This window comes from Vigna unguiculata, chromosome 10 (genome assembly GCF_037176805.1).
Source record: "Vigna unguiculata cultivar grain cowpea cultivar isolate G323 ecotype 2 chromosome 10, ASM3717680v1, whole genome shotgun sequence".
NCBI lineage: Eukaryota > Viridiplantae > Streptophyta > Magnoliopsida > Fabales > Fabaceae > Vigna > Vigna unguiculata.
The window spans coordinates 4,475,415-4,489,534 of NC_140801.1; the positions used below are offsets into that span (position 1 = coordinate 4,475,415).

The 14,120-nt window shown below is 33.3% G+C and overlaps 1 protein-coding gene across 3 annotated transcripts; it reads left to right on the forward strand.

The window, feature by feature from the left end:
• Positions 1–10,035: 10,035 nt before the first annotated feature.
• Positions 10,036–13,897, forward strand: LOC114167222 (disease resistance protein RUN1-like). Of its 3 annotated transcripts, none has more exons than XM_028052237.2 (5): positions 10,036–10,541; positions 10,637–11,720; positions 11,804–12,070; positions 12,202–12,930; positions 13,355–13,897. In XM_028052237.2, the coding sequence occupies exons 1-5, from the start codon at positions 10,036–10,038 to the stop codon at positions 13,805–13,807; spliced, it is 3,039 nt and encodes a 1,012-aa protein (XP_027908038.1). In that variant the 3' UTR covers positions 13,808–13,897. The 3 variants fall into 3 exon arrangements, with proteins under 3 accessions (XP_027908038.1, XP_027908039.1, XP_027908041.1); XM_028052238.2 differs by having other exon boundaries at positions 11,804–11,899; XM_028052240.2 differs by having other exon boundaries at positions 13,395–13,721.
• Positions 13,898–14,120: the final 223 nt, after the last annotated feature.

The following is a 14,120-nucleotide window of genomic DNA, read 5'->3' on the forward strand; positions in this document are numbered from 1 at the left end:
TACCATTACAGAACCCTTCTTACTTTAGTCATCTAAGAAGTTATAGACCAAGATTCACTTTGAACCACTGAAATGAAAAAAAGATTAAAATAATAAATATGAAAACTTCTATAAAAAAACGCAAAGTAAATGTAATCTTTCTTTTATTTGAAATGCAAAACTATATGATACACATACTTGTAACATTATTTCAATACATTGTTGTAATTATTAAACAAACATTTTATTTTTTATCATTTATATTTATTTTTAGTTCTAGCTTGTTAGTCTATATCTCATTTGAACAATATAATCAATTCTTGATTTACTAATTTAATTTAATCAGGTCCTAGTTTACTAATGCAATCATACTTTTAGCGGTAAAAAATTACTTAGCTTTAAGTTTGATTGATAAAAAATGGTGTGACAAGAATTAAGACTTTGTCTGATTCTGCTCAAGCATTATATGAGTGACAGTTTATTGCTTGATATTTCATTTTCTTTGTTGGTCATAGTTTAAAATATAGCTTTTACATTTTGGATTATGACATTGATGGCTTTTTTTTTTTATCTCGTTTACTTAAAAGCTATCTTAGATATTTCATACTAAAAAGAAATTTAGTACTAATATATCTCTACTAAATTAATTAGAAAATTATGTTTAAGAAAAAAAACTAAAAAAGTATTTTATTATTAATATAATTCTATTAAATTAATTATAAATTTATGTTTGAGAATAAAATTTAATTTAATTATTATTAGTGTCTTCTAATTTTTATTGGTATTAAAAATGATAATTATAATAAGTTAGAACTTTTTCTTAGAAAATTATAATTTTGTTTAAAAAAAAATAATGATTAGTTATCTTTATTCTCTTATAATACTCTGGATTTTATTTTATTTTTTTATTTTTATGTCACTTCTCTTACCTCCTTATTTCCTTCTCTTCTAAGTATCATTTTCTTAGGGTTTTAGCATATTATATTCCTTGAATCTCATATTGTTTGTGTGTACCAATTTTTTCATCCTCATTTCTGATTAGTATGTTTTTTCTTTCTATTTATGTTACGCTAGATGTTATTCTGTTTTGGATTTGTATTAGAATTAGAAATGTGTTTCTTTTGCCCAATTATGTATTTCGGTACTTTTCGATTTTCGAGTTTTGAGAGTTTTTTTTTCTACATATATTTTGACGAGGAACTCATTTTTTTCTACAAAACTATTAATTAGATTAGAGTTTAGTGTTTTGGTGGATAAGATTAATTTGAACATAATTCAAAGCTGGGTTTTCTGTTGAAGATGATTCAAGTTTAAGGAAAAAAAGACTTACTATTGAGTTGAAGAAAAATATTTTTTTAATTATTTTTAATAATGATTAATCTTAAAATAAACTCTGCAGGTTTGTGAAAAAGTTGAAACTTGAGAAAAAGAGAAAGAGAAAGAGACTTGACACTTCAAGATAAGTCTACTATCGAGTTGATTTCTTAACGAGCAGAACCAAGTTTTATTGTTTTATCTCATTCATTGATGAAGCTATTGAACAATTAAAATATCTTCTTTCATTTTTTTGAAAGGTATGGAGAAAATAGATTTGAAGATGCATTCATTTCTATCAAGGAAATTTCTTTTGAAATGAATATAGAACCTAAATTTCGTGAAAAACGTATTTAATGAAAATGTTAAGAATGAAATTGTAAAATCTCTTCAAGAATAATTTAGAATTGACTACTTTTTGTATATTGTAGATAAAACAATTACCATGCTTCATAGTAGATTGGAACAATTTAAAATATATGAAGCTAGTTTTGGGTTTTTATTTAGTATTAAAAAATCAAAGTCTCTAGATTGTACATTTTTGAAAGAAAAATGTTTAAATCTTGAAAAATCTTTAAAACATTATAATTTTTATTAGATATTGATGAATTTTTTATTTTCATAATTAAATATCTTAAGGAAAATTATAGGTTTGAAAAATGATAAACTAATTTACATTCTTAATTATATAAAAAATATATATTCTTTTCCAAATGCATATAAAACTTATCCAATAATGTTAACAATTTTAGTGTGAATTTTTCTAATAAATAAGGAGTTTCTAAAAGTTAAAGATAATAAAAATATATTTAAGACCATCAATGTCTCAAGAAATATTAAATGGATTAACTTTAAGATCTATTCAAAAAGAAATATTAAACAAAATTAATTATGACAATTTAATAAATAATTTTGTATAAACATAAAGCTCAAAAAATAAATTCTAAATAAAATATTTTATTTTTTAAATTTGTTTTAAATTTCATAAACTCTTAATTTGTCTTTGTGCAACGTCCCATTTAATCAACAAACATAATTAACGGAAACGTCGTACAAGATAACATAATAGCGTAGTCCTGGTGTTTTAAATTAACTCCTTAAGACTCAAGGCATACCACGGTGTCATAGGAAAACAAGTTATAAAGTTTAAGAGGAACATAAAGAAATCAAAAGCCAACTGATACATGGGCCATAACCCTAAAGAAAAACCCAACAAGAAAACATCAAGCCCAGCCCGAGTGGACTATGCAGCGGAATCCTCTCTCCCTTGTTGGCCACGAGTACCTCTCGCATCTGCTCCCATCAATAATTTGATGATCATCGCAAAAGTAGAAGGATAACATACAAGACATTCAAACAAGAAAGGGTAAGCTAGAGCCAAGAAGATTTCATCAATACAATCAAATATATTTTCACAGTTTGATATACATATATCAACCAAGCATGTTATGACTTCTCAAACAATACACTAACTCGACTCGACTCATTCGGATACATATAACCTGGTCGGATTCAGCGGATGCTTACACTTGTGGTGGATACCTCTGCTCACCCCCGAGCTATGTGTTACAAGTGTTACAATGAATCAATTTCCCTCACACACAAGGTTAGCCTTTAATGAATTTCAGGCCTCCTGCTACTCTCACCACAAGAGTCAGTCTGCTCTAAGTGAGACTAACTGACTCCTTAGAGCGTTAGGATGCAATCCTTACCTTGAATCCTTACCAAGTTATATAGATGGGGCACCACCATTGACACCCACTAACAGGGGCCATGGAATTACGTCCCGACCACTAAAGCACGACCCCGAAATCTCACCTAGAGATTTCAAGGAATTACGCACTGACCACAAACCAAACATATTCAAACAACCAATTAATAATTATCACGCATATATACATACATCACTAGTGCAGAATTGCGTTTTTACCTCGCCTTATAGGCCTCGGTTGGCGAGGAACCGAAGCATATAACGGTGCGATGGCAATTTTGAAATTAAAGGCAACTTTTATGCCTCGGTTCACACAAAACCCGAGGCCAAAAGCAGTTATTGGCCTCGGTTCAAAAAAAACCGGTGCCAAAAGCAGTTATAGGCCTCGGTTAAGGAGGCCCAAAGCCAAAAACGTTGCCAGAAATTTCAAAAATGTCATTGACGTTGGGACCTATAGGCTTCGGTTGTGGAAAAGTCGGTGCCAAAGGTGTTTTAGGCCTTGGGTGTTAGGGAAGCGGGGCCAAATAGGGGTTATATGCCTCGGTTCTAAATTGAATCGAGGCCATATGGTTTAATTAGGGCTCAAAAACAGAACCCCTTTCTTCCTCGCGTGCGCCAGCTGCTCCTTCATTTCTCTCTACAAATTCCGGCCACTCCAACAACGCGAGCTCCGTGCTGCCACTGCCACCGTTGCGCTGCCGTCGTCGCTGTCTCCTACCACTACGCGAGACCACCACGCAAGCCCCCTGCCACCGCCGTCTCGTCTCGCGTCTGGCCACCACCACGCGAGCCCCCTGCCGCCGTCTCGTCTCGCATCCGGCCACGCTGCTCTGGTCAGTCGTCCCTCTCTCTGTCTCTCTGCAAGTGTTCCAGCGTCCCTCCACCACCACGCGAACATCTTCGTTCTTTTGCCGCAATTGTCGCGTCGCGGTTTCTTTAAGGTAAATTTCCAACGCGTTTTTGTTTGGTTTTCGATTTTGTGTATGTTAATTTTAAATTTTAGTTATTGTGAGTGTTAATTTGGATTGAGATTGAAATTGTTTGGAGTGTTTTGATTAATTTTGTGAAAGGATTGAGTCCCAATTTAAAAGCATTGTGTCTTCAAATGTAGAGCATTAAGTCTGAATTTAAGAGAATTGTAAAAACACTATAATTAAATAGGTAATATATGATGTTAAGGAAATTGTTGTTTTTGCTTTTATTTGTTATGACTTTCTCTTGTGTTTTTTGTTATCTCTTGTAGCTTTCGAACGCGTTGAATTGCATCATCTTCCGCTGTCATCTGCTCTTTTTACGCTTACCCAGGTTCCTAATTCTAATATTTTCCTATGATGCCAATATGTTGTTTGCTTTATATAGTTTATTAATTATTTGTTAAAACATGTTGTTTGTTTTTCTTATATGTGAGTTAGCCTTAGTTTCCCGTTTGAGATTCAATACGTAAATTATGTATCGTCCCCGAGTTTTCATTTTGAAAAAACTACATTTTTTTTAAATTAGATATAAGGGGATACAATACTAATAATTTAAATATATTGAATCTTGAATTGTCCGATTGGACAGTTTAAGAAGATTAATCACTTTCTAGTAATTTATTAGTGCAATATATATATATATATATATATATATATATATATATATTTTAAAATACATATCTTAAAATTCATGAATATTTGTCAATTGTGTTTTGTATTGATCTTCGGGTGCATATTTGATTGTGGTGTATAATCACTTTTATTTCGTGTATCCTGAAGGCCAATGCGAAATGCTGGCAAAATTTCGTGAAATTTAAGATATGTATTTTAAAAGTAATATGTACCAATAAAATAAAGAAAGTGAATCTTCTTAAATGGGATAGGGTCACACCTTGATTACGACGTGAGCATTGATTCAAAGATTACTGAAATTGTTCACGCAATTTCAGTATGGATCGAGATTGGATTAATTTACCACGTATTAGCGCTGAGTATGAGAATGGAGTAGAGGAATTTATAAAATTTGCGCAACGTTATGAGGGGAGAAGTGATGATGAGGTGAAGTTCAGATGTCCTTGTGTCAACTATTTGACATCCCACTTTACTTGCATTCCCAATATGTCTTGGAGCTTGCACGGGGACAAGAGGAACTCAATATTACCATTATTCAGTTATGAATGATGTAAGTCTTTTAGTCATTATATATAGTTATTTCATATATTTATCTATTTACTTATATCAAATCAATTTTTGGTTTAGGTATCTGTCTGGTGTCACTCAAACTATGGGGCTGAATGATCTATATGGGTTTATAGACCCCCAATTCACCCATGAAGGCAACAAGTTTGATGACATCCAAGCATATGTGACCAAATGCTTTCAACGTGGAAAAGAAATTTATTTTGTCCCTTATGTTGCTAGGTAAGTCATTTTTGTTAACTTATGAATATAATCAGTCATTTTAATGCATAACAATGAATTTATTTTCTTATCAGGCGACATTGGCAGTTACTTGTGGTTTCCGTAAGGGAGAACCTTGCTGTGTGGTTTTGCTCTTTGCATCGCCCTCCCCCCAACCATCTTAGACAAGTGATAGATTGGTAAGAACCTCAATATCAATCTTATGAATATGACATGTTATATAAAAATATCCTAACTTATTCCCTATATCATAGTTCAATTGCTGCACATAACATGTTGTTAGGGAGATCAACGGCTAAGGCAAAAGGTCTTGTATGGTGTTCTCTCTAGGTTTGATATTTCTATTCATATCTTCATAATTGTTTGCTTGATTTTCTTCCTTAATTAATTGTAACGTTGTTAATATAATGTAGTGTAATAGACAAACCGGCTCATATGAGTGCGGTTACTATATAATGCAATGGATGACAACCACTGTGCATGCTCGTATTACAACAAATTGGAAAACGGTAATATATATTTGAATTAAAACGAATACTTTGCAATATTTCCTTTTTACATACTAACTTAACTTAATCTATTATTTTGTAGACATTCAAGAGTCCTGCAGCAATTCCCGCAAAGTCCATCAAGTTTGGTAGGATAGCATGTGCCAAATATATAATTGAAATGTACAATACTATTGATTAGGACATGTATCTTGATTGTAAATGATTTGCAATTGTCTTTTAAATGAATTTGAATTGTGGATGTGTTATAAAATATTCTGTTCTGGTCTATTCTGGTCTGTGCTGGATGCTGAACAAAATTTGCAGGTTTAAATGTGGGAATAACACCAAAACAAAAACTGCATTAAAAAAAACAACATATTAGGCCTCGGTTCATACCAGAACTGAAGCAAAAAGCGTATTTTTGGCCTCGGGTGCAACCAAAACCGAGGCCAAAAGGAGATCGAATTTAAAAAAAAAAAAGCACATATGGCCTCGGGTGCAGCGAAAACTGAGGCCAAAAGGGGACCGAATTTATTAAAAAAAAAAAGGACATATGGCCTCGGGTGGAACCAAAACCGAGGCCAAAAGGCCGGGCTCTATGGCCTCGGGTTCCATTGAACCGAGGCAGAAGGGGGCTCTATGGCTTCGGTTCTTAACCGAGGCCAAAAGCTATGCTCTTTTGGCCTTCCTGCACCAGTGCATATATGTCAACTCTTATAACCAACCTCTTTTATATTCCAGGTCAAACCAATACCAACTCATCATGCTCCATCCATGAATTAGAATCTCAACCCATCTCACTACCATGCCACTTTCACAACCAACCATTTCATGCTCATTTCATGCCAAGGATTTATTCAAGTTTGTCATTCATAACTCATACACCCTCCCATTCATGCATATTTATACCTTTCATGCCATTATACAATATCCCCATCAATTACATGCCAAACATTAAAGGACAGGAAAGGAAACACCAAACTAGAGCGTACCCTCGCTCAAGCGAGCTCCCCTTCGCCTAAGCGAGAGCTCGATAAATCTGGGCAGGACCAAACGCGCTAGCTCGCTTAGGCGAGCTCTCCTCGCCTGAGCGAGGCAGTCTCTCTCTCGAAACCAGAACCACCTGCCTGAGCGACAACTCGCGCAGAAGACATGGGCGAGTCTCCGCCAGACTCGCTTAGGCGAGTTTGACACGCCTGGGCGAGATTACCAGTTCTTGCCCCTGATCTCACCTGCAGCATACGCATTTTCATGTCTAAGCAATCATACAAAACATTTCACGTACCAAAAAAAAATGATCAATCCATACAAACATCAAGCAAGCTCAAGAACAAGCCAAGCATAACTTAAAACTCGAAACCCTAGCTTCCCTTACCTAGAATAGCTAGCAGAAAACCCCGATCCTCAAGCTAGTGAACACGACAGACCTCGGAGCAGATTCGCGAATTGGAAAAAAATATGGCAGAACCGATTCAAAGCGTGTTACTACGGTGAATCCTCGCTACAATCACGATTATGGAATCAGAAATAAGGAAGGTGTGGTTAGGGAATCAACTTACGTGAGATGGAGTGAACTCTTGAGCTAGTACGAACGAGCGGGAACTAAACCCTAGCAGAGCACTGTTTTAGGTGCAAGGAAAGGTGACAGCTGATTTTTATGAAAGTGACGAGAGACAAGAGAGTTAGAGCAGACTTAAGTTTGTTTTCTCCTTTTGACCAGCCATAAGGCCCAATAGTTTGGAACAACCTTTTAAATAAAGGGTATAACGAAAAAGTGGGCCTTATACTTTGCTCGATACCCACTTTATTGATAAACCTTATCATTAAATTCGTCAGTAATAAGAAATTTGGCCTCTAAAAAGAGTTGCAGGAAGATTTTAATTTCTTGTAAGATTAGGATGTTAAGGTTTATCGATGAATACTATTATATTAAGATATAGAGGTATATTCCACGTGGTTGTATAACTGTGTTAATGTATACTATTCAGAGGTATGTCGTTATTTCATTATTTTTGCAATTATTTTCAACTTATAAATACGTTTTTTTATTCGGATAAATCTATGATATTCCAAAGATGTATTGATGGTCATTGGAATCTTTGTGAACTTGTTGGAATATTTATGAAAAAGCAGAATTTAATTAAAACAAAGGATATCTGATCATATTATTTGAAATAAAAATATTATAATTTATAGAACTTAAGAAGAACTTACACTAATAATGTGATTCTAGAAATAAGTCATGAAAATAGAGATAATAAATAAATTAAAATTAATTTTTTAAAACTAGGAAAGCAATAACAACTAAAATTCTGAATGTAGACCGTCCTAAAGCATCTCATTGACACTTCCTTGTTTTAGGATATGCAAACACCGATCTGTCTTAGAAACTCAAATGTATTGACCGGAAAGTGGTTTTTTTTTTTTTTTTTCTTTTCTTTCCAAATAAAGCATGGCATGGTGGTATGTTTTTTTTATCAACAAAATAATATATATATATATATATATATATATATATATATATATATATATATATATATATATATATATATATATATATATATATATATATATATATATATATATATATATATATATATATATATATATATATATACTTTAGGGGTGTCTCAACCTTTATACAATCCTGATTTTACATTAGAATTTTTAGATAAACTAAAATAATTAAATAGATGTGTATATAAAAAAATTAAAGACAAACAGATGACCTTACAAATTTGAAGTGCAACTAAAAAATAATATCTTAAAAATATCTTTTCATAAGTATTTGTTCAAGTTGGTAATCAACGGTAGTTATTGGTAGTTATTGGATTCATCCTCTTTAGTTTAGTTGACATGTTGGTATGTGATCGTCAAGTTCTAGAAAATCAATTGCCATTTTCTTGGACTTCATTTCTATGATCCCTTGCGGCGATATATAATGCCCAAGCCACTTGTGCCAAACTTTTGTAATGTTTTCCTTGGCTGGGAAAACAGCTCGCTCCTCCTCCGATGATTTAGAGCAAAACTTTTCCCTTTCATTTTCACATTAAAAATATTCTTATTCGTTGTATCTCTAATCAAGCGAAAATTGTCTTCAAAAGCAACTTTGAAAGCCCTTTCCATCAATTGGCCGACACTCAATAGATTTTGTTGAATTTAGGGTACAAAAACCACGTCAAAAATGAACTTTGTAAGTGAGCAACTTGTTATTGCATCAATTCCCTTACTTTTGACCGAAATATAATCACAATTCCTATCAGAACTTTGGTGATATTGGTTGGCTTTAAATCTTTGAAAAGTTATTTGCCATTGGTCATATTATTTCAATCCAAGAATCATTGTCATTACCAGAATTTAGAAGCCTTAACCTTTGACTTCACATGTAAAAATCATAAGCAATTTTTTACCGCTAAGGGTATGATTGCTTTAGTAAATCCAAAACAGATTAAATTAGTAAATCAAGAACTGATTAAATTCTTAAATTGAGATATAGACCAGAAAACTAGAATTCATAATAAATATAAATGAAAAAAAATAAAATATTTGTTTAATAATTACAACAAAAAATGATATTGAAATAACGTTATGTGTACCATATAATTTTGTATTTCAAATAGGAGGAAAAATTACATTACTTTGGGTTTTTAATAAAAGGAATGATGACACATCTCTTTTGATTCGATTTTATTTTAAAAGTAAATTCAGGAATAGATATATCTCTCTAAATTGTATTTATAATTTCTTTTTTTTTTTTCATATTACAATGGCCTCCATAGATATACGTTAATGTGCATTTGTTATTTTTTTAAAATTTAAAGAGATATATTCTTAACATAAAAATAGAGATACTATAACGCTTTTACAATAAAAAGTAGTTAATATGTAAATTTACAAAAACAGAATATAATTATAAAAGTTTTCATACTTATTATTTTAATATTATATTTTTTGTCTGTGGTTCAAAGTGGTGTGTTGGTCTAATTTCTTAAATGGGTAAAGTAAAAAGTGTTTTGTAGTAGTCATAATGCGCTTCCACTAATATAAAAAAGTTACTATCTTTATCTACTTTGAATGCTTTTGTGTCGGTACAGATATCATCTCTTTCACTGTGTTGCATTATAGCTTTCGCTTCTAACACTTCATGGCGTCTTCAATTCCTCCCACAGAATTCGCCTCTTCAACTTCCAAACTCCCACGGAAGTACGATGTGCTCATCAACTTCACAGGAGAAGACATCCGCAGGAAATTTGTTTCTCATCTCGATTATGCTCTCTCTACTGTTGGGCTCACTACTTTCCTTCATGAGGAGAATGCAGTGAATGACATGCACATCCAACAACCTATTCTCAATCTGTGTCGGGTAGCAATAGTTGTTTTCACCAAAACCTATTCTCAATCTGCTTGGTGTCTTCATCAGCTCCAACAAATCATCAAATGGCAAGAAACTTATTCCCGACATGTTTTTCCTGTATATTACGAAATTCAGCCATCCGATGTACGTTTTCAGAAGGGTGATTTTGGAGAAACATTCAAAGCAACTGCACAAAAAACATTTTCAGGACAACAACTGGAGCATGGCATGTCCAGGTGGAGCCACGCACTCACCAAAGCAGCAAATTTATTTGGATGGGATGAGAGCAATTACAGGTAAATCACTCACTCAATCAATCAACCATATTTTGGGCTAGGAATATAATTTTGGTAATATGTGACTTCTTCTGTAATTGCTATTCAACTTGAAGGAGTGATGCTGAACTTGTGGACAAAATTGTTAAGGGCGTTCTTAATTTACCAGTCTTCTCTGCTACTAAATTTCCAGTTGGATTACAATCCTGCGTGAAAGATGTGATTCAAATTATAAAAAATAAATCCAGGGAAGTTTGTATAATAGGAATATGGGGAGAGGGAGGATCGGGTAAAACCACCCTTGCCAAAGCTATCTACCATCAACTTCATGGTACATTCACACAGAAAAGTTTTATTGAAGATATTGCACAAGTTATTCAAACAAGAGGGCATGTTCATTTACAAGAACAACTACTTTCGGATGTCCTAAACACAAAGATGGAGATACGCAGCGTTGAGATGGGAAAAAAAATGATTCGGGTAAAACTTTCCGGGAAAAAATTGCTCATCGTACTTGACAATACTAAATACGATCCATTATTAGACCTATACGATAGTCATGTTTGGTTCGCTAAAGGAACTGTCATACTAATTACAGCAAGAGAAGAACACCTACTAAGGATACATCAAGTTGATTCTATTTTCCGGATGAATCTGTTGAGCACAAATGAGTCCCTTGAGCTTCTTAGTTGGCATGCATTTAGAGAAGAAAAACCAAAAGAAGAATACAATGACCTTGCAAAAAGAGTAGTTGTTTATTGTGGAGGACTACCGCTAGTTCTTGAAGTCATTGGAAGTTGTTTGTATGAAAGGACGAAAGAAGAATGGAATAGATTATTGTTACAATTAGACAAAAGTCCCCAACATGAAGTTTCACAGACATTGAAAATAAGCTACGAAGGTTTACTTAATCAAACGGAAAAAGATTTATTCCTTGATGTATGTTGTTTCTTTGTTGGTAAAGGCAGAACCTTTGTTACAAAGATTCTAAATGATTGTGGAGTAGATGCTGATAGTGGAATAAGAATTCTCATTGAGCGTAACCTCATACAAGTAAAAAAGAATAACAAATTAGGAATGCAACCGTTGCTACAAAAAATGGGAAGAAAAATTATTCGTGAAATTTCAGGAAAGGAACTTGGAAAGAACGCTCGACTATGGTTTGGTCAGGATGCAGAAAATGATCTGTTAGAGAACACTGTAAGAACATTTTTTATCTATAGTTTTGAAACTTCTTTTGGAAGTGTTTGCTTTCTCATGTGCAATATATTTGTTTTTCTTAGCTCTTCTCATCACAGCAGACAAAAGTCATTCAGAGATTGTCTTTGAAAATGTTTTTAATAGCCACAAGAGAGTTATTGGAACGTTATCCTTCAATGGTAAGAGACACATCAAGGCTTCTGAGACTCAGTAGAGATTTTGGTAAATTGAGATGGATCAGTTTGCATGGGTTTTCTTCAGAAAACCTACCTAAAGACATTTATCTGCATGATGCAATAGCGATTGATTTAAAAAACAGTTTTCTCCGATTCGTCTGGAAAGAACCTCAGGTTTTTATCACGTGTCATTTTCTTTTAAAACTTAGATTAATTAAAATAAAAATACTATTTGTTTCCACTTATAACTGTTTCAATTTTTTATTTTCTTCTCTAATATTTTGTCAAATACTATCCTTGTAAAGGTTTTGAGGTCGCTAAGAGTCCTTAATCTTAGTCACTCCATGTACTTGAGAGAAACTCCTGACTTTTCCGGACTACCACGTCTTGAACAGCTCATTCTCAAAGATTGTCCAAGCTTGCGTAAAGTACACCATTCTATTGGATGTCTCAACAATCTTGTATTGCTAAATTTGAAGGACTGTACAAGTCTAAGCAATCTCCCAAGAGAGTTATACAAGTTAAAATCATTAAACACTCTCATTCTCTCTGGTTGTTCGAAGATCGACCTATTGGAAAAATATATAGTGCAAATGGAGTCCTTGATAATTCTAATTGCTGAAAATGCAGCTGTGAAACAAGTGCCCATTTCAATTGTAAGCTCAAAAAACATTGGATATATATTTCTACGTGGATGTGAGGGATTTTCATTTAATCTTTTTCCTTCTATCATTCGGTCTTGGATATCACCAATAATGAATCCCTTATCTTATATTCACTCAATTTGCATGGATATTGAGGATAATGGTTGGAATGATTTTGCACCATTGCTTAGCACCCTCGCAAATCTTCGAAGTGTTTCGGTACAATGTGACACCGAGTTTCAATTATCTAAGCTTGTTGAAACTATTCTGATCGAATATGGAGTAAATATTTCAAAATCAGAAATTTCACAGCAGCACTTCAAGTATTCTTTGATTGGTGTTGGAAGATGCAAGGATTTCTTCAATGCTGTCAGTGATATCATTTCTAAGGTTCTTCTCTAGCTTTCCCTTCGTTCATTATCTTCACAGTCATTTTATCTATTAATTAAGAGAACACAATAATCCTAATAAAGTATGTGACATAAACTACAATTCTAAACTTTTAGCACCCAACACTTCTATAGACAGACAACTTCATCCAAAAGTATTTGATTTTAATAACCAACTACCCAAGTGATGATGCTTGTACTAAGTACTAGCAAATTGATTCCCACTTTCTTGCTTTAGTTGGTACATGATTGTTTTATTCCCAATGATCGTAGAAATATAAACTATGAGAGAAAAAAACAGAACCGAATTCTGAATCCCTAAAGAAATGATGGTGATGATATACATTCAACAAAACTATTAACCTGATTTGTTTTAACCAAGTATTAATTTTTGTTTAATCAAAAATGATTATCTCATGATATAGGTATTTGCAAGCAATGAGTCACGCGATGTTTCTCTCCCAGGTGATAATGATCCTTATTGGTTCGGCCACATGGGTGAGGGTCGTTCTGTTTTTTTCACCGTGCCTCGAGATCATGACTTGAAGGGAATGGCTTTGTGTGTTTTTTATTTATCAACACCTGAAATTGTGGCCCCTGTATGCCTTAGAAGTGTCTTAATTGTTAATTACACAAAGTGCACATTTCAGATACACAACCATGGAACGGTAATTTCCTTTAATGATATAGATTGGCAAGGTATAATATCAAATTTAGAATCAGGAGACAAGGTGGAGATTTGTGTGACTTCTGCTCATGAATTGGTAGTCAAGAACACAATTGTCTATCTGATATGTGATGAATTAAATGACTTACAAAAGGAGCCTGCGCCAAAGAAAAATTCCCTCGTTAGATTTGTAAAGAAAGTTGTAATGTGACCTCTGATAAGTCATTTATCTTCTTTGAGAACAGCAAGATCTCTTGGGATTAATCCTTTTGACCATGAGTGCAATTTATGTTTCCTCATACTTTCCTTGTGTTTCTTTCAGTATAGGCTAGCTTACAGTTAAGAAATTCATGTTTATTTTACCTTGTTTCTGCTCCTCGCATTGTGCTTCCTTAGCTTTACTTGAGTTGTTTATTGTATTTATTTTCTCTTTGTTGGTTTTGTCAATTTTTTACCTTTTAGCATATAGTATTTCATTGAGAAATCCTCGCAAAAGATGCTGCATTATGAAATAAAGATAGCTG

What these genes read in the sequence shown, in the direction of transcription:
- LOC114167222 (XM_028052237.2), top strand. Translation starts at nt 10,036, where the DNA reads ATGGCGTCTTCAATTCCTCCCACAGAATTCGCCTCTTCAACTTCCAAA. An exon ending in TGGGATGAGAGCAATTACAG is followed by an intron (nt 10,542 to 10,636) that starts GTAAATCACTCA and finishes TTCAACTTGAAG; the next exon opens with GAGTGATGCTGAACTTGTGG. An exon ending in TCAGTGATATCATTTCTAAG is followed by an intron (nt 12,931 to 13,354) that starts GTTCTTCTCTAG and finishes CTCATGATATAG; the next exon opens with GTATTTGCAAGCAATGAGTC.